The 20,530-nt window shown below is 35.0% G+C and overlaps 2 protein-coding genes across 4 annotated transcripts; both read right to left on the bottom strand.

Annotated features, from left to right (window-relative positions):
* Positions 1 to 2,031: 2,031 nt before the first annotated feature.
* On the bottom strand, positions 2,032 to 10,742 carry LOC147405717 (HIPL1 protein-like). Of its 3 annotated transcripts, none has more exons than XM_086433536.1 (7): positions 10,598 to 10,742; positions 7,212 to 7,369; positions 6,107 to 6,886; positions 5,790 to 6,006; positions 3,529 to 3,707; positions 2,579 to 2,820; positions 2,032 to 2,490 (listed from the first exon to the last, which is right to left on the bottom strand). In XM_086433536.1, the coding sequence occupies exons 1-7, from the start codon at positions 10,611 to 10,613 to the stop codon at positions 2,082 to 2,084; spliced, it is 2,001 nt and encodes a 666-aa protein (XP_086289662.1). In that variant the 5' UTR covers positions 10,614 to 10,742; the 3' UTR covers positions 2,032 to 2,081. The 3 variants fall into 3 exon arrangements, with proteins under 3 accessions (XP_086289662.1, XP_086289660.1, XP_086289661.1); XM_086433534.1 differs by lacking the exon at positions 10,598 to 10,742 and adding an exon at positions 7,578 to 8,067; XM_086433535.1 differs by lacking the exon at positions 10,598 to 10,742 and adding an exon at positions 7,578 to 8,067 and having other exon boundaries at positions 5,868 to 6,006.
* Positions 10,743 to 10,877: 135 nt separating this feature from the next.
* LOC147405716 (HIPL1 protein-like) lies at positions 10,878 to 20,530 on the bottom strand. The gene is made up of 7 exons (XM_086433537.1): positions 20,434 to 20,530; positions 18,159 to 18,316; positions 15,146 to 15,943; positions 14,832 to 15,048; positions 13,090 to 13,268; positions 11,502 to 11,743; positions 10,878 to 11,419 (listed from the first exon to the last, which is right to left on the bottom strand). Exons 2-7 carry the CDS (start codon positions 18,210 to 18,212, stop codon positions 10,993 to 10,995), a joined length of 1,917 nt encoding a protein of 638 aa, XP_086289663.1. The 5' UTR covers positions 18,213 to 18,316; positions 20,434 to 20,530; the 3' UTR covers positions 10,878 to 10,992.

Genomic DNA, 20,530 nt, shown 5'->3' with positions numbered 1-20,530 from the left:
TGAATAAGATAATTAATTTTTTTTAGATTTTAAATATTTATTATATAAATAAACATATCACTTTATAACATAACATTTCTTACTCTTAATTCAAGCATTTTATTTGTGATTTAAGCTACAATCAAGCATTTTGGGGATCACAAACAAATAATAAAACACCTCATAATTACATATTAGCCTAGAAAAAATCATTGACTATGGTCATGATCCCATGTTTCTTATTTGTTAACTAAATACCCTACTCTTAATTCTCATATCCCAAATTGATTTTCCTTACTATTATAATGAGAGATAGCTGAATCGGTATTTGTTGACACCAAAATTTGGAAGATAAAAAATGCCCCCACTTTTACATTTGAAGTTACTATTATTGATGTAATTTTGGTCAAATTAATAAAAGTAAAATTCCCACGACTCCTATGATCACGTTTATTTGTTTTTAATTTTTTAAAATTATAGAAATATCTTTTTATTATGTTATCTCACGCAGGGCATGTCAAGAATGACCATGTTTTCAAAAAAAAAAAAAATTGGTGATTTAGACACCCTTAACCAAACTGCCCCCTTTTTTGATAACTAAGACACCCCTCTACTAAATTGGTGGATATTGGATACCCCTGTGTTTTCAAACTAATGATATGTGCCCCTTTTGACCTTGTTCTTTCTTTATTGACTAACGAAAAATAACTTAGATACCGTCATTTTCAACTTATCACCAAAGAATTACCACACATTTGGGGTGGCGTTAGCAAAAGTTGGTGTGGTAGAAGCTTTCTAAATTGATTTTGATCTAGTCAATTTGAAGACAGGGTAGTTAATTTTAATCCATTCATGTAGGTTTTGGTAAATATTTGAAATATTCTATGTTTTAAATTGATGACATTGTCTATATTGATTTCAGTCTTCTTTCATAGAGTACCAAGAAATGATTAGAATGCCCTTTTTTCAACCTCTAACGAAAAAAAAAAACTCTTGAATTTTCTCCCCCAAATCAGTCATCTTGAAGCTCTTCAACCTTACCATTAACGGTATTCCCCCCATAAGAAAATCTTGGCTCCGCCCCTGATCTCATGTTAGTTAATATTCTAAATTACAAAAAGGACTCTTCAAAATATTAAATGCTAAAATATCATATAAATTGGAGATTTCTATGAGTTTGAGACCCATTGTTTTGGTTCCAAAAGATGTGAGAGGAGGTAGTTTCAATTCCCATGTAAGGTTGATTCCAGGCATATTTTATTGCGAATCAAATAAGCATTATTGGTGTCTCTTTAATCTTATTTGAGGTGTGGTGTTGGTGTATAATTTCATTAATTGTTGTTTTATAAGTAAAAGTTGGTGTGGCAATAGAAATTCTATAATCTAAATTAAACAAAACCAAAGAAAAAAAATAGCCGTAATTTCATCCAAGTCACCAAATGTGATTTAGACATACCCCTTCACATTTTGATTGATATTATAGGTACCCCATATTCTCAAACTGACAACATGCCCCTTGACCTAGGTCTTATACTCTAAGATATTAACATAAATGACCTAAATGCCGTCGTTGCTTTTTTGTAGTATTTAGGAAAGAAAATTGATTTTGATGCTTGCTAATGTCCCACTTAAGTCTTTGGAAGTTATGCATGAATTTATATTTCCTTCCTCTCTTCATCTGATAAGATAACTTCCCAGATTGTACTAATTCATTTCAACTTCGAAATCGATGAGATTGCTTCAACCGCGGTTGGGAATTCATTTTGAGTATTAAAACAAACAGGATTAGTTCATTAATATTAGGTGATAACTGTCTTCAAGGAAATAACATTGAGAAGTGACTTATATACCAAAGCTTCTATCAACCATAACGCCCATGTCTCACGCTCATACTAATACCTAATTTAGCCCAAGTCACTCTTTCCACCCTTCAAACTTAATTAGATTTGCATCGGTGATACAGATGCCTTAGATCAAATCACACGTAAACGATCCAATGGTGTAAGAACTATTTGAAAAACTCCAACTTACAAAGTACATGATCTTTGAGCATCTCAACCAAACCAATACATCAACTGCATTGCTATAACACACTCTCCTCTCTAGAGAAAAAAAGACAAAACCGTTAAAACCAAAAGGGAAGAAAAGAACATCAACACAAGCTCCTTTTGCAAGCCCACCAACCGATTCCCCGATGAAGGGGAAGAGCCGGGGCCAGGGCTCCCAAGATCCGTAACATTTTCTTTAGAACATGTGTAATGACAACGACTTGGACGAACCACTCTGTATACACCACTCATAGTTAAAAGAAAAATATCTTTCCTGTTATCCTCCCCAAATGAGACTATGTATCCAAGAGAAGGGAGAGGACTTCCCGCTAACGAGTCACATTGGATCGGTGAGTCAGGAGCGCAACTGAAAGGAATCATAGTAGTATTGAAGTTCCCACTGTTTTCCGGACTCTCATTAGCTGCCCATAGAGAACGAGCGTACAAATCTGCGTACACGTATCTAGAATTCCATATATTAAAAGGATCAATAACAAGTTTATTCAAGACTATACAATCACCATTAGATGAACATAAAGGGCTTAACTCACCTTCCATACATGCATGGATCAGTCATGGAGCGATAGAAATAACCACCCATAATTGCGGCAGACCCTTCTTTCTTATTTACGTCAGAGTGGCTGTATCCCATTACAGGGAAGATGGCATTTATAGAATTAGTAGATGTATTTCCTATAGGGGGCTCTGAAGAATTGAAAAGATTGTAGCCTTCGAAAATGTTCCATCCGTAGTTTCCACTCTTAGTGATGATATTGACTTCTTCATATTTGTCCTATTGGACTAAAAACCGTAAGCATCCGTAGTTTCCACAATAACTTGATTAATGTGGGGCTCAGACAATTGAAGTAATCATATTGACATGATCTTTGGGTTACAAGTAATCATATAGACAATTTTGTAGGGATCATGTGAACATTAACATAATGAACTAAGGGTGAAACTTGGTTTGGTTTGGGGTCAAATTGGTACTGAACCGAATTGCTCATGTAACCCAACTAAGGTCGGTTTGGTTCTATAGGTTGTTGATATCATATAAACTTGCTTGGAAGCAACCATATTTTAAATGAAAGAAAAAACAAACAGATAGTGTACATGAAACGTCATATAATAAGACATTCATATATCCATTAAAAAAGTCATTAATCTATCCATTAGAAAAGTCCTGATGTTCTAACACCTAACACCTAAAAGTAGTAAATCATTAAGGGTTCAGTTCTCATTTTGATTTGGTTCTACACAAGCTTTGAAATGAGAATCGAACAGAATTGATCGGTTCTCTATTTTCTTAACCCAGAACCAAACCGCAACTTGTTCCAAATCAAACCAAACCAACCCAAAGCTAATGGTTTGGTTCTCGATTTGAACCGGACCAAGATGTGCCCCTATAAAGAATTTTGTGCTGTAATTTCTCTTATCAAGAAAAATATTTGGAGAAGGCTTTAGACATGTCAAAGATAATCAAAAGAAAATAATTTGAAACCTCGCCAGTGTCTGCACAGAGAAAGTAGGAAGGCCTTTCAGAATCAAAACTACAACGCCAAGGATTTCTCAACCCTAGGGCCCAGATTTCAGGCAGCAATTCCTTATCCTCAAAATATGGATTATCACTTGGGATAGAATACTTTCCCCATCGATCAAGATCATTTACTTCTTTGGCACCTAGAGATACATGGCAATGATGGAACATTAAAAAAAATGTTCATGAAATATAAATGACAAATAAAATTAGAATTAGAAATAACCATGTTAGAAATGGTATAAAAAAAAAAATCATTCCACTTCAAGTTTCTTACAACAATTTATTAGAACCAACATTACAAAAAGGCTTGCCTACACATACACAATTCCACCAAGTCCAATCCAATAAATGTTCATGCTTGCACTACACATGGAGATAAAATTACATAAACTCCATTACAGAATGCCCAAATCATCTAGTTTTAGTCTAAAAATAGTCTAGGACCATTTCTAGTTGATTTCACTCTCTGGATCCAAGGTTTTGCAAGTACAACTTATCGTGTTCTCGTTAATTCAGAATTCACAGGGATGAATCCCAGCCTCACAAGCATCACAAGATGAATGACAGCTTTACAACACAGGCGGACAGTTGATTGACTCTTCTAAGTTCACACAACAGAGGAAAATATCTTTTAAAACTGTTTTGCACCAAATTTTTCTTTCCAAGACTAAATCGATAATGGTATTGGGATTTGCTGAACTAATCATGTTCATCCATTCAATTCTGTCCAAAGCCACATATTTTGTTATTGAAAGTGTGCATATCTGCATTTACTATCTCAATCTATGTTCTTTTAGGCCTTCATCTCGTTCATTCAGAACTTTGGGTTGTAATCAGCCTTTGTTGAACATGCCCAAACCATCGCAATCGACTTTTCTCCTAGTTTATCACCTAATGGACCTGCTCTTAGATTTTCTCGAATGCCTTACATTTTACTATATCTTAAAGATGATGATAAATGTAAGGGTGGTTAGTCTCGGAGTTTGGTTCAATCTAAACCTTATAATTATTTTATTTTTATTCCAAGGTTGTTTTTCTTACATAGATAAACAGATCTGGAGCTCAAATGTTCCAAATTTTGAAAAGCAACGATCAAGTTCATCAATGAATAAAATGAAAGCATTTCAAATTTGTTATATACTTTCAACAATCCTTTTAGCAAGAAACATAAATTAAGCAAATTGAAGGAGCCATAGGTCCAACATTCTTAAATAATATACATAAACGAGTATTTAATTGGGAAGCAATATAGTCATCAACAAATATATAAATAAACTGGAAACCAATATGATATTTTGATACCGAAAACAATAGTCAATACTAAAAGTATATTTCTACATTACATTTTCCTTGTTTTCTATTCTACTATTGGTTATTTTCTTAATGCCTAAAAGTTACCATGTCTAAAAGCTTAGCAATACAAACAAGTTTCACCATATTTGTCATTATGTAAACCAAACAAAAAAAAAAGGATACTTAGCTTAATAGCTAAAATATAAAGGTTGGCTTCAAGGTAATGGCTGAGATACTCATGCCCTTATTTGTGCCTTGGATTTTTGGAAAACAAGTCCCTCACTAGTGTCCTTATTGTTAACCAACTAAGTATTCCAAAAAACAGATTCGTTGGAGAGGGGGAGAACTATGAATATAAGAGGGTCACAGGGTTTAACTGAGGTATGACATACCCGAGAGTAGAGGAAAATATACACTCAACAGTTCCCCTCACCCAGAAGGGTGGAAAGAATCGAACCCGTCACCTATACGAACCTAGTGCTCTGATAACATGTTAACTAACCAACTACTCCAAAAGACCGCTATATTGGAGAGGGGGAGAACAATGAATATAAGAGGGTCTCGGGGCTTAACTGGGGTATGACACCCGCGAGTGGAGGAAAATATACACTCGACACTGATCAATATGCATAACTCGGCATCTTAGTAAACTTGATAATAAGAATAAGAATAGACCCACCCCATGATGAAGAAGGTTTTGTCCTAAGACTCACTTAATGTTAACTAACCAACTACTCTGAAAGACCGATATGTTGGAGAGGTGGAGAACTATGAATATAAGAGGGTCTCAGGGCTTAACTGGGGTATGACATAGGAAAATATACACTCAACACTTATCAATATGCATAACTCGGCATCTGAGTAAACTTGGCAACAAGAATAAGAATAAACCCACCCCATGATGCAGAGGGTTCTGTCCTAAGACTCACTTGGTATGTTGTCGATGTCTAACCTCAAAATCTTTCCAAGAAAGGATTTCTTGTTTTGGGAAAAATTAAAAGGATCGCCTTTGCTTCCACCATCTCCCATCATAAAATATAAATACCCATCTTTAGGTCCGAAGAGAATCTGTCCTGCATGATGACCTGTAAATGGTAGACCCATTGTAAATATCCTTCTCACCTCTGATGGATTGGCACTTTTTTGCTGAGAAAAAAAAAGAAAAACAGATCACGGAAGAATTAAATTTAAATCCATTAATGAAAATTGTCACAGATATTCCATGGAATAGTGTATCGATGTGTACCAAGGAATCTTGTGTTGTGGTACCATTAGCGCTATACTCCGCAATAACACTATGATATTGGCACGGTTGGACCCCATTATCATTACCAAGCTTTGAAGGATCACAATTCGTATCTGAATTACAAGAACATTTTCCAGAACATTGTCCCGATCGGACTTTATCGCAATTAATTGAAACAAAGAAGCGGCCATTCTGCGCAAAATTTGGATGAAACGCCATTCCCATCATCCCAAACGTGGTATCGAAAAGCACTTCATCAGTTAAATCTAGGAAGGCATTGGAATCATCGAGACCCAATGTTCCTCCCGATCTCTCTTCGGGGACATTTACCAACCATATTTGTCCTTTTTGGTTGGATAAGAAGACCCGATTGGACCCATCGGGATGAGCAACCATATTAAGGTAAGATCCATTACCAATTTTCTCGAGGCAGAGACCATTTGGGGGATGTGGAGTTTCGGTGCTATTTAGTGAAACTCGCTCTCCATCAAAACATACTAATCCATCAAAAGAAGATCCACCAAATGCTTCACAGAAAACAGTTTTTGATTGCCAAAGGTCAGTCAATCTTGATAGAGAGGAATTAACTGGCACACCACCCCTCCCTTGCAAATTAGGGGCGAACGGGGAATTCAATACCGATACGTCTTGGCATGCATCCCAAACTTTCGCACAAAAGTCATTGCTCGAGTTCACTGAAACAGTGGAGTTGCACAGAACAGGAACTGTCCTAAGTGATGATTTAATGGTAAATAGCTCTGCTGAGAATTGATCGCATCTCTACAAACCATTAAATAAAAAACAAAAAAAAAGTAGCAAATAAGAATGTAGTTCAATGGATAAATGGCATATCGAAACAAAACCAAATACTTGATTGGGGTAATTGGCATTTGTTTATGTCACTTGGGTTCTATTTGATTTTGAAAAATCCCACCAAATGTTTCAATGGATAAATGCAAACTGACTCCATATAAGATAACATAAATTTCCAATTCATGTAGGGAAAACATGCTATCAAAATACTATTAATCAATTAATGGAGAATTAAAATTTTAAAAAAATTATAGGCGGTTTTGTTCATGATTATTGGGGAGACAAGTCTTACCGCGCAAAGGATGGATTTCAGAATAGAAGCACAAGCAGGATCAGAGACATTCATCAATTGAAATTGCTTCTGTAATTTTAAATCTTCTGTGGAGTCACAGCAAACACTCCCATTGTAAGAACAGAAGTTCAATGGAGTCTTTGAGTTAAAGGGTGCCCCTATTTCATTGAAACAAAAAATAATTTATAAATTAAGCAAAAGAATTGCAAAAATAAATAAATAATCACACCCATACATACACAAAAATAGAAAAAATGAAATCAAAGAAAAGGTGGTGAAACCAAAAAAGAAGAATTGCAAATAATTTACAAATACCAAAAATCAAAGAAAAAAACCAATAAAAGAGACAGAAAGAGAAAGACCCACTTGAGTTGGTACACAAGGGAAGTGAAGAAGAAAGATAAGGAAGCAGCACCAGGTGCCAAAAAAGGAGGGTAATGGCAACACCACCAATACCACCACAACCCATCTCTCTAGACAAAGAGAAACAACACTAAAAACCCTTTTTCCTATATTTTCTTCAAGAGATATTTTAATAAGACTGAACTATTTCTTTCCCATAACATCCAATTAACTACTACAACAACAAGATAAGATCCATTACAGACAAAAATGTTTTCTGGGCTTAAAATTTTCTGCCATTAAACACCACCATCTTTCCTAAACAGTTTTATATTTTCCCTTTCTCTCTCTCAAAGTCAAGTCAATGGTGTGGGGTAGATAGAGCAGAGAAATTGCATTAATTGACAGAAGAGAAGGTGTAAAGCTGCACCCAAAAAATCCCAAGTTAGATAGATTTTTCCTAAAGTTAATCCGCAAACATTTATTTATTGGTCTTGTTTTGGGGGTCTGAAAGCTGACACCAAAAAAGTGGGAAACACAAATTAATTTTAAAGACCCATTATTAGATAAACGGTCAAAAACAAAGAAAGTTGTAACAGTGGGGCAATGGTGATGAGGGAATTCTTCTAGAAGAAATAAAGATAGCTTTAGGTGCTGTTTATTAAACTGAATAAATAAGTGCTGAATGCTTATAATTGCTGAAACTGTATAAGCGCTGAATTTAAGTGCTGAAATTATTGTTTGTTTACCGATCTGAATTGTACTGAACTGATTTAAATTAAGCGTTGTAATCACATAAATTTGTTTGTTACTTAATACTGAAAATTAGTAAATTTACTATATTACCATTTTCAACAATTGTATGTTTAAGGAGAAATTATTAATAAAATTCAAAAATAAAAATTATTTATTAAAAAAATACTAAATTTAATGAAATTCGTTTTGGGAATCTAGCCGAACAAATTCTCTCTCCTCCACATCATTTAAAAAGTAAATTTTAAAAAATTTTAATTCAATTAAAAAATAATATTAATTCAAATTAAAGAAAGAGAATATTAAATATAAATATTTCGTTAAATATTAAATATTCCAAAAAAATAAAAAGGAAAAAGGAAATTTCTCTCTCCTCTTTTATTTTTTCGAAATATTTAATATTTAATATTATTTAAATGTGTGGAGGAGAGAGAAAATTTTAACCCTTTAAGGGTCAAAATTTTCTCTCTTTAATTTGAATTAATATTATTTTTTTAATTTAAATTATATTATTTAATTTGAATTAATATTATTATTTTTATTTGAATTAATATTATTATTTTTATTTGAATTAATATTATTATTTAATTTGAATTAATATATTATTTTTATTTGAATTAATATTATTATTTAATTTGAATTAATATTATTTAAATACGTAGATGAGAGAGAAAATAAGAGAGATAATATTGGTATGGGTTGCCTTGTTAATTTGTGGGGTGCTTATAGCATTATCCATAGGACATAAGAGGTAATATCATTTCAAGTATAAGGGTATACTTGTCTGTGTTGAAAAAGACCAGTGTTTATCGCTTCAGCAAAAAAATTAAGTGATCCAACTTCACTTAATGCTTTTCACTTATTTTTCAGCAATAAATGCTGAAAATGTGGAGTAAACAAACGTGCTGATTGCTGAAGCTGAATTGCATTCAGCATTAAGTGCTGAAATCAGTGATAAACAAACACCCCCTTAGTGTCCAAAGTCCAAACCATTTTCTACCCAAAAGTGCTTTTTTCCTCCATGAAAGAAGTAGGACCCACTTCATGCTCAAAGATAAAATAGAGAAAATTTCAATCTATTTTATTCATTTTCATGTTTATAGTTTATTCACAATCAATCTGAATCTTCTACTTTATAAATTAATAATAATTAAAAGATATTTCAAATCAGCAACAAATCTGGAGAATCTTGGTTTAGAAATCTTCTAAGAGTGATTGGTAAACGTGCTAGCTGTTGTATAACATTGATTTTTCTATCAAAATTTTATTTTGATATTAAAGATTTAAATTAAAAAAATTAGGATAAGATAATATAGGATTTTACAAAATCATTGATTTTTCTACCAAAAATTAATTAAATTTGTGTTACCAAAAATTTATTTTGATGCTAAAGATTGAAATTAAACAATTAGGATTAGAAAATAGTGTTTTTGACATAATTGATAATTCTCACAAAGTTACCACCAACATCATCCCCATTATAATCAAAGCCTAACGGAGTCTGTAGAACAAATCTTATTCCTCCATTCGATTCTATCATCACCATTATTAATTCAAGTATTACACTCTCAATACCGTAATTCATGTATTTTTAGTCTTTCTTTCGCAAAATCACTTGGACATATCCTCAAAAATGTTGTATGTAATAAAATTGAGGTAGATACACTGATAACACCTAATCTTTTGTTCCTCTTGCATAAAACACTCCAACAAGAACTATGTTGAGACACATCGCATGGGAGAATCGCAGGCACAACTTAAAGGAATCTGGGCACTAGTGAAGTTCCCAGCTATTTTTTGACTCTCTTTACTTGCCCCGTTGGGGTGCAACTTGGTTCGGTTTTGGCCAAATCAAAACTGAACCAGCATAGGTCAGTTACACTAAATAAGAATCAAAACAGAACCAAACTGCTAATAGAACCAAACCGAATACATGTCTGTTTGGTTCAGTCCAGGGTTCCATGGGTTGGCAATATCCTATAAACCTGTTTAGAAGAACAATATTCTTATTATATATAAATAATGAACATGAAATTACATATAATAAGTTATTAATATATCCATAAATAAATCATTAATCTATGTCCTAACTCCTACAAATTAGTAAGTCATTAAGAGTTTGGTTCTCAGTTTGGTTGGGTTATATACACCCCTTAAACCAAGAACCAAACCAAATAGATCAGTTCTCCATTTTCTTAACCCAGAACCAAACCGCAACTTGTTCCAAACCAAGACAAAGCCATCGGTTTGGTTCGGTTCTCAATTTGAACCAGACCAAGTTGCACCCCTACCTGAGGCCCTGCCCATACAACAGTTCCATATAAATCTGCGAAAAAATATCTGAATTTCAATTTATGAACAGGATAGCAACCAAGCTGGTTAACGTTTCTATAAACACATGACTTTATATTTAAAAATAACTTTAAAAACTCCAGAACTCATAGAATTTTTATTTAGACTTACAGAGGAGATACAGATGGCCTAGATCAAATCACATGTAAACAACTCAACAATATAAAAACTATCTCAAAAACTCCACACACACAAAAAAGTATATATATATTAAGAATCTTCCTAAGAACCATACATGACTATAGACTAGGTGAATGAGAGAAAAATCAACTTTACAGAGTACATAAACTTTGAGACATCTCAACCAACCAATACAACATCAACCTCATTATTCCTATAACACGATCTCCTCTCTACATAACAAAGACAAAACCTGTAAAAGCAACATAGAACAAAAGGATATCAACAAAACCTCCTCTTGTAGGGCCCCCAATCGAATCCCTGATGAAGGGAAAGAGTTGGGACCTCGGCTCCCAAGACCCGTAACATTTTCCTTAGAGCACTTGTAATTGCAGCGACTTGGACGGACTATTCTGTATACACCACTAGTAGTTAAAAGAAAAATATCTTTCCTGTTATCCTCACCAAATGAGTTAATGTAACCCAAAGAAGGGAGAGGACTTCCCGATAATGAGTCACAATGAATTGGTGAGTCAGATGCACAACTGAACGGAATCTTAGTAGAAGTGAAATTCCCACTGTTTACGGGGTTCTCGTTAGCTGCCCACATGGCTTGAGCAAACAAATCTGCATACACATACCTGGAATTCCATTTATTAATAGGATCATTAACAAGTTGATTCAAGTCTCTATACAAAATAGATTAGAGCCCAACTCACTCACCTTCCATACATACATGGATCAGTCGTGGACCGATAGAAATAACCACCTGTAATCGCAGCGGACCCTTCTTTCTTATTTACATCAGAGTGGTTGTATCCCATTATGGGGAAGATGGCATTTGTGTTATCGGCGGATGTATTTCCTCCAAGAGCCTCTGAAGACTTGTAAAGAGTGTAGCCTTCGTAAACACTCCATCCATAGTTTCCACCCTTAGTGATTATATCAACCTCTTCATATTGCTCCTACAAGGCTAATAATTGTAAGCCTTGACAAAATTTGACAACGAGGAAAATTGAATCCTTAAGGAAAGCTTGCAGTAGCAAACACTCCCATCGATGTACAATGACTTCAACAGTGGTGATACTAAATTTTCTTAAGAAACCTTTCGGTGGAGAGATCTAGCTAGCCATTAGGCACAGGATTCAATTTCAGGTGGTGATAAGGAATGGATGTAACCCTTTCGGTATGAATAGTTTTATCGATCTGGACGTGGATATTCCTATTCGGACATATTGTTTGGGCTACTGGAATTATGTTCTGAATCTCCTGGCGTGGATATTGGCAGGACTTGATTGAAACTTTAGCATGGTTCATGAATGCACACCTTTAGCTAATTTGATACGATGGAGAGATAAACAAGTGGCTCCATCCATTGTGCAAGAAAGACTGGTTGGATTAGTCCAAAGTGCTGAAACATTGGTATAATTATATAATATACCAAATACATTCTTGTTACCAGAATATACATATATATAGGGTCGGGTTCCGATGACTCATGAAGAATGATTCATGAGTGTTGTGAGGTGTCTAGTATTCTTATTGGGCTTGGACTTCAAGAGGCAAGGCAGTATCAAAAGGGACCTTTCCCGATGCGAAGTGGGCTTGGCCCAAAGGGGGTAGCGCCCCCCGAGGCAAAAAAATTTGGGTACATATTGTATTTTCGAGTAGGGTTTCTTTATGTTTTTGCTCTTTCCTTGCGGCAGTGGACAGAGAGCTTGTAATCTTAATCGTTGATAGTAGATTTTTCCCTCTCTCCTCCATGGACGTAGGCAATTTGCCGAACCACTTAAATCTTGTGTGTTGGTTTTTGTTATTTTATCTTTACTCATCTTACACTTCCGCACAACAATGAGAAAACACATGGTCTCAACCGCGTAAAAATGAAATCCAACAGTAGGGATTTGTATATATCCAAATAACACAAATCTCAAGGATAATTATATCAAGGATAAATCTCAACTATTAGATTTTATGTTTACACGTTGGGATCATGTATTTTTTTCCACGAGTCATTCTTCATGAGTCAATGGATCCCAACCCATATATACATATATATAGAAATTTATAATAGCATATATCTAGAGGAACCAATATATATATAGCATATTGAATTTGAATAGACGAGGAGAAAAGGAGAGTTTTTTTTCTTCTAATATATGCAAGAAAACAAATAGTTCGGCATATTTGTTAGATTGTTCAAAAGTATTGCCTATTCATTAGACAGTTGAAGTCATCAGAAGGATCAATGAGCCACTAGTACAAGTGCCCCCCGTTGAATGAAAAAAGCTATAGCATAATAATTTCAAACCTGGCCAATGTCTCCACAGAGAAAATAGGAAGGCCTTTCAGAATCAAAACTACAACGCCGAGGGTTTCTCAACCCTAGGGCCCAAATTTCAGGTTGCAATTCCTTATCGTCAAAAGCAGGATTGTCCCTTGGGATAGAATAGTTCCCCCATCGATCAAGATCAATTACTTCACTGGAACCTGGAGAAACATGTCAACGATTGAACATAAAGAACAAAATGTTTTAGAAGGAGCCATAGATCCAACATTCTTAAATAATATAAATGAACTAAGAGTATTTAATTGGAAACCAATACAATATATGGATACTTCAGCAGGCCCAAAAATACGATACCAAAAATGATATTTGATACTACAAGTATACTTCTAATTTTTTTTTTTTTTTAATGTATTAAAAATGGGGTCGAGGAGACCTATGTTGATACAACTTAAGTCAACAATATCTATCCTTAGCCTAGGCACAAGTGATCCCATTTAAATAGAAAATCCTCAAATAATAGCCGTCCGAATTCCTTAAAAAGCTTACACGAAAAAAAAGCCTAATATACTTACGATATGGTGTCCTAGACTGAGTACTCTTTCCCTTAAAATATTCTGTTATTCCTTTTTCTCCTTTCACCCCAGCATACAAAAAAAAAAAAAAAAAGGAGTTAGGGTCCATAATTGAGAAAGGCTTTAGACTGCCACATTTGAAACGAAGCTTAGTGAAATTTGGAAAGACCAAAGGTGATCGGAACAAGGAAAGAAAATGACACAACTCCTTGGAAAAGAGCAATGAATCAATAAACAATCAACTGACTCACCATTGAATTTACAAATGAAGCATACATTGGACATTGAAAAATCATGTTGTATTAGGTGATCACTATTAAGAATACTATCCAAGGTTGCTAATAAGATGAAAAAAGTCACCTTTGGATAGGACCTTGGGACCCCAAATTGATATTGAAGGAAACACAAATGAAGGAACAGGAGTTATGGATGAATAGAATGACTTAATTGTGGAAGACCGCTGAAAACTGAATAGACAAGGGAGAATCACCACACCATCAATCCTCCCAAAATCTTAATCTATTCCCTTTGCCTTCCTTGATGATGCCTTTCCAAAGGCAAGTATATTTCTACATTACGTTTTCCATATTTTCTATTCTAATATTGGTTATTTTCTTAGCAATTTTCACTATCTTGTCAACAAACCGTGCAATACTTGCAAATTTCATTATTTTTGTTATGATGTAAACTGAAAAAAGTAAATTAAAAAAATTAAAAAATCAAGAAAACTCAACTTAAAAATTTATATATATATATATATATATATATATATATATATATATATATATATATCAAGGATGGTGTCGATATAATGGATGCAAGGGTGGATTTAGAGTGGGGGCTGTGGAGGCACTTGCCCCCACAAGAATTTTCAAAGTCTATGGAATAGCGAGCTATTGCAACAGATTTTAGCTGCGGTCTGCGGATAAAAAAATCTGCTACTATTGCCCCCACACAAAAAATTGCACTCTTAGCTGCCCCCACAAATATATTTTTTCACTCTTAGTTGCCCCCACAAAAAAATTTCTACTCTTGGTTGCCCCCACATGGGCAAAATCCTGGCTCCGCCCCTGAATCGATGCAATACCCATGTGCTTATCTGTGACTTGGATTTTCGGAAACCAAGTCGTATTCTAACAACAAGAACAACAATAAACTCCACCATAAAGATGGTTCAGTCCTTGGACTCACTTGGTATGTTGTCTACGTCAAACCTCAAAATCTTTCCAAGCAAGGATTTCTTATTTTGGGAAAAATTGTAAGGATCGCCTCTCCTTCCACCATCTCCAATCATATAGTATAAGTACCCATCTTTAGGTCCAAAGAGAATCTGCCCAGCATGATGGCTCGTAAATGGAAGGCCGATAGTAAATATCCTTCTCACCTCTAATGGACAAGCACTTGTTTTCTGAAAAAAATTAAATAAATAAAAAATTAGATAGAATTAATTTTAAATCTCTTAATGAGAATTGTCCCAGATATTCCATAAGTGGATTGATGTGTACCAAGGAATCATGTGTTGCAGTACCATTAGTTGTAAACTCCGCAATAACACTATGATATTGGCATGGTTGGCCTCCATTATCAGGACCAAGCTTTGAAGGATCACAGTTCGCATCGGAATTACAAGAACATCTTCCTGAACATTGTGCCGATTGGACTTTATCACAATTATATGAAACAAAGAAGCGGCCATTACGTGCAAAATTGGGATGAAATGCCATTCCCATCATCCCAAATAGAACATCAAAATGCACTTCATCCGTTAAATCTAGAAAGGTATTGGATTCATCGAGACCCAATGTTCCTCCAGATCCCTCTTCAGGGACAGTTGCCAACCATATCTGTCCTTTTTGGTTAGACAAGAAGACCCGATCGGACCCATCAGGATGAGCAACCATAGTAAGGTATGATCTATTCCCAATTTTCTCAAGGCAGAGACCATTTGGAGGTTGTGGCGTTTCAGTACTATTTAATGAAACTGGCTCACCATCAAAACATACAGAGCCATCAAAAGAAGGTCCACCAAATGCTTCACAAAAAACAGTGTTTGACGGCCATAAGTTGATCAATCTGGATAAAGAGGAATTAACCGGCATGCCAGCCCTGCCTAGCAATGAAGGGCAAAATGGCGAATTCAATATAGAAATTTTTTGGCATGCATCCCAAACTACTGCACAAAAATCATTGCCTGAACGGTTGGATTGGGTTGAGTCCGACGAAACAGTGGAGTTGCATAAAACAGGAACGGTCCTAGGTGTAGATTTGATTGTAAATAGCTCTGCCGAGAATTGATCACACCTCTACAAACCATGATATAAAAAAAAATTAGCAAATAAGAATGTTATACAATGGATAGAATGAATACAAAACAGAACTAATTGCTTGACTGGGGCAACACTTTGACATACCATGATACCCATTGGCAACAACTTCCAGCATAACATCACTCATTCCCACAGAAATATAAATAAAATACTAAAAGATTTCCTTTGCAAACACAATAAACAATTTATTATTATTAACCATCTATGTTGAGTGTATATTTTCCTCCACTCTGGTGTATGTCATAACCCAGTTAAGCCCCATGACCCTCTTATATTCATAGTTCTCCCCCTCTTGAACAGATCAGTCTTTTGGAGTAGTTGGTTGGTAAACAATCTATGCTTGGTATGCTGCAAACCATTTGCAATTGCAAAATTTGCATGATCACCTAAATACTTGAGAAATCTCAGCAAATGATTCGTGGCACAAAAAGTGTTGGGAGATTTTAAAATCTTTAACAATAAATCAGTTTTTTATGTTTTGTTTTATGGATTTAACATCTCCTTTTTCATAGAAATATTCTTAGTCTTTTGTTTTACCTTGTTTTGTCTTTAGTTGAGTTCTTTGAGTTTTATCTTTAGCCCCACATCAATTAAAAGATGAGTTGTGAACTAACTCTTATAATGTAGTTGCTTTTATTAGTCTCGAAAGCTAAGAGAGGAAATGAACAGGCTCTCATGCACATACAGGCTCAAGAGGATGAATTCCTTAGCATGTGTGCACTGGTGTCGCGCATCCTGCGCATTTCACACGCGCGTCGGGCCAAGCTTGGGTTTTGGTGAGAAAGGATAAAATTTCGTAAATAACTTCTTGAGCTAGGGTTTCTCTCTTGGGCGGGCTCTCGCGCACACACTGGCCCAAGAGGGAAACCCAAGGTTTCTAGTGGGATTTGGGTCCAACCTCCAGAATTCCAAAGCAGGTGTGCGCTCGCGATTGGATGATGATGACTACTTCAAGATTGGGTACCAGTCTCTTGAGAACTAGTTAGTCCTTAAAAGCACCATATCCAAACCCAATGCCTTCACCAAAACTTTGCATGGATATCAGAGGTGAAGCACATTCCCTTGATTGATCAAGGAAAAGAAGTGAAGTATTTAGCAGTCTTGTGGTAATTTTTAGCATCAACATATAAATTCTCGGGTATCTATCAAATATCTGTCAGGATCAACATAGTTTTCTTGATTCTATTGCGTGAATCACTAAAGCTAAGTACTAGTCCAATACTAGTTAGGATTTGTTTTATTTTTGGCTAAGGGCTACAGAATTATTTGATTCTTGGTTCCGGTAGTAGTAAACCACTTATGGTTTTACTTCCAAATAAGTGAAACAGTAAGGCTTGCTTATGAAAATACAAATTGTTGTACAAATATCTTGTATTCTGTTGGCAGTACACTGAGTTATGGGGTGTAGGGGGTCAGGGGTCCCAAGGGCTCGGGGGAGGATCCCTTGGACCAATTTTTTTAGGGTTACTAAAAGGGCAATGATGTAATATTTTCTTAAGGGTTTTTTTCTATTTTTGGGGGTTTCTACCTTTGCAGAGATAGACGCGTTTGGCAACTCCCGGTTTTATAAATAGAGATCTCTAGGGCTATCAAACCAAGGAAAGAAATAATGATTGTTCTTGTTTTTATCTGTGGACATAGGCACACTGCTGAACCACTTAAATCCTTATTTTTTCCGTATGCGATTTCTATTTTGTTGTCCTTGTTGCTTCGTTGTTTCACACAAATGTTTAACTTGAACATGGTAGGTGAGATTTATGTGCTGCTAACCATGTCCTATATGAATAGTCATGCATTGATTACTAGAATCATGGGTTAGTTTCTAAGATATTTATCAGCTATTTCATGAGAGGACCATGCATAAGGACTTTATATGACAACTTTATACAACACTTGAAAGTAATTTACAGCAATGCCAATTAACAGAGTCCTTCAGACGGCATTGGACTTCACAAATTATTATTCTTTTTCTGAGCACCTGATAGATGTTGCATTTACATTAGCACAAAAATCCCACCAAATGTTTCAAAATAAAACAGAATCCAAGAGATACAGAAAAAACAAAAAAAAAAGGTCAACTGACTCTACATCAGATCATGCTATCAGGGTATTATTATAAATTCATGGCAAATTTTAAATTTTAAAAATTCATGAGTAGCTTTGCTCATTACTATTGGTAGACAAGTCTTACCGCGCAGAGGATGGATTTGAGGATAGAAGCACAAGTAGGATCAGAAACATTCATCAATTGAAATTGTTTCTGTAATTGTAAATCTTCAACCGAGTCGCAACAAACACTCCCATTGTAAGGACAGAAGGCCAGTGGAGTCCTTGTGCTAAAGGGTGCCCCTATTTCAATAAATAAAAAATTATAAATTAACCAAAAGAATTGAAAAAAATATATTATATCAAATGAAAGAAAAAAAAAAGAGAAACCTACTTGAGGCAGTGCATGAGAAAATTAAAATGAAAAAGTCCTCACTTAGTAAACCAACAAGTCAAGAAGAATTACAAATACTACACAAATACCAAAAATCAATAAAAATGAAATCAAAGAGACAGTATGTGAAAGAACCCACTTGAGTTGGTGCACAAGGGAAGTGAAGAAGAAAGATCAGAAAGCAGCACCAAGTGACACAACAGGAGAGAAATGGCAACACCATCACAACCCATCTCTCCAAACAAAGAGAAAAAACATTAAAAACCCTTTTTTCTATATTTTATCTAAGATATATTTTAGGAAGACTGACACTGCCATTTGCCCATAATATCCAATTGTCTACTCCATCATCCTTCATAAACAGTTTTTTCCTATTCCCTCTCTTTACAAGCCAAGTCCATGGTGTGGGGTAGATATAGCAGAAAAATCACAGTAGTAGACAAAAAAAGGTGTAAAGTTTCCCTGAAAAATCAAAGTTAGGTGGATCTTTGTTAAGTTAAGGAGGATTTTGCAAATATTAGTTAGTCTTGATGTTGGGTCTAAAAGCTGACACCAAATAGTGGAAAAAGCAATGAAATTTCAAAGGCCCATTTGGTGATTTTTGTTTTCTCCATGAAAGAAGTTGGACATATTTCTTGGCTCCTGCAAAAAGATAAAATGGGGGTGTTCCAGCTATCCCATATCTTTGATTGAAGAAGAAGAGGAGTAGGAAGAGAGCTTCTCCGCCTCTTTTGCTTCTTGTAATTGTTCTAATTTCTAACAATATTCCATTTTCAATGGAACCCGAAGCCTCTCTCTCTCACCCTTTCTCTCTCTCTCATGCACACGCACACAAATAAACAAACAAACCACGTTCCAACTAGAAAGGCTGAAGAGAGTAAAGAAAACAAAGTTTTCGGGAAGAGAGTACCTTGTTGTCTGAGGCTGGTAAGTTGGGGCGACAACGTTGGGTCCTAGATCTTACCTGATACCTTATCAAACAACTTTGGGATGCTTAAGAAGCCATGAAAGCTCACATAGTTGTAATTATGGGTTAATTAAGGGTGGTGTTGAAAATGGTTGGCTACTGATCACCCAAAATTAAAATTAAAGTACAATGGTGAAATTTTTTTATATTATTTATAGAATTTCACCCTCCACGACACTTTTGTATTGGATCATATTTTTAAATGCGACTAGATGATTTTATCAAGAAATTTTAATTTTTTACCATGGACAAGAGAGAAAAATTCTCTTATTATTACTTATGTCATCAATGCCACATTTCTAAACAGAGTTGGTATGTGAGCAAACAATCACTCACTGGGGCTAGTTGAGATGGTAAAGAGCAATTGAATTTGCTCTCCAGGTCATGTCTTCGAATCTCTACACGTCTTTTTACAAAAATGTGATTACTTATATACTGTAACATATGAGAGGGTATTGGAGGGTGCGTGCAGCCCAAGTGAATTAGTCTCACCAAAGGTGAGAAAAAAAATGTGGGGGTGTAGCGTTAGTCTTTCTTATTTGAGGTTAGATGAACATTAAGATAAAATACCATATATAAAAAAAATAAGATAGTAAAATGGTAAAATAACATCCCTAAAACCCTCTAGAACAAGGGAAGTAAGTGCAATTGTTAGTTAGGGATGGTTGACATAAAATTACACTAAATCGTAGGAGGTTAAAAGGTAATTTATTTTTTAAATTAAAATCCTAATGAATGCACCATATGGGGTTGATGTGGCAAGGGCACAGAACCATAAATCTTTTTCCTAACATGCACAAAAACAATATGTGGTTTTGTGACATTACCACATCAGCCGTGTCTGATTTACCACATGCTTTCATCATTAGTCTTTAAATTACCATGAGTGGCACATAAAAGTTAAAACTACAATTTTATCTAAAAACATGCACGTCCAACATAATTGATGTTACATTAGAGAAGAGAGTGAAAAATTAGTTATTAATGCCAAGGATCCAAGATGGATTATTAGACCAATGAGATATGAGCCAATCATCCAAATATGTGATCAGGGACTACCATGATCGAATTTCTTTCTCTTTCGACCATCCTCCTCTTCAAGTTCTATCTCATTGCTTCCTTTTGTGTACTTCGTTCTTCCACTTTCCAGTTGTTC

The sequence above is a fragment of the Akebia trifoliata genome, chromosome 3 (genome assembly GCF_017979445.1).
Source record: "Akebia trifoliata isolate Shusen 1 chromosome 3, ASM1797944v1, whole genome shotgun sequence".
Classification (NCBI taxonomy): Eukaryota; Viridiplantae; Streptophyta; class Magnoliopsida; order Ranunculales; family Lardizabalaceae; genus Akebia; species Akebia trifoliata.
Note: the sequence above shows the minus strand (reverse complement) of the source record. Positions and strands in the feature narration are given on the sequence as shown.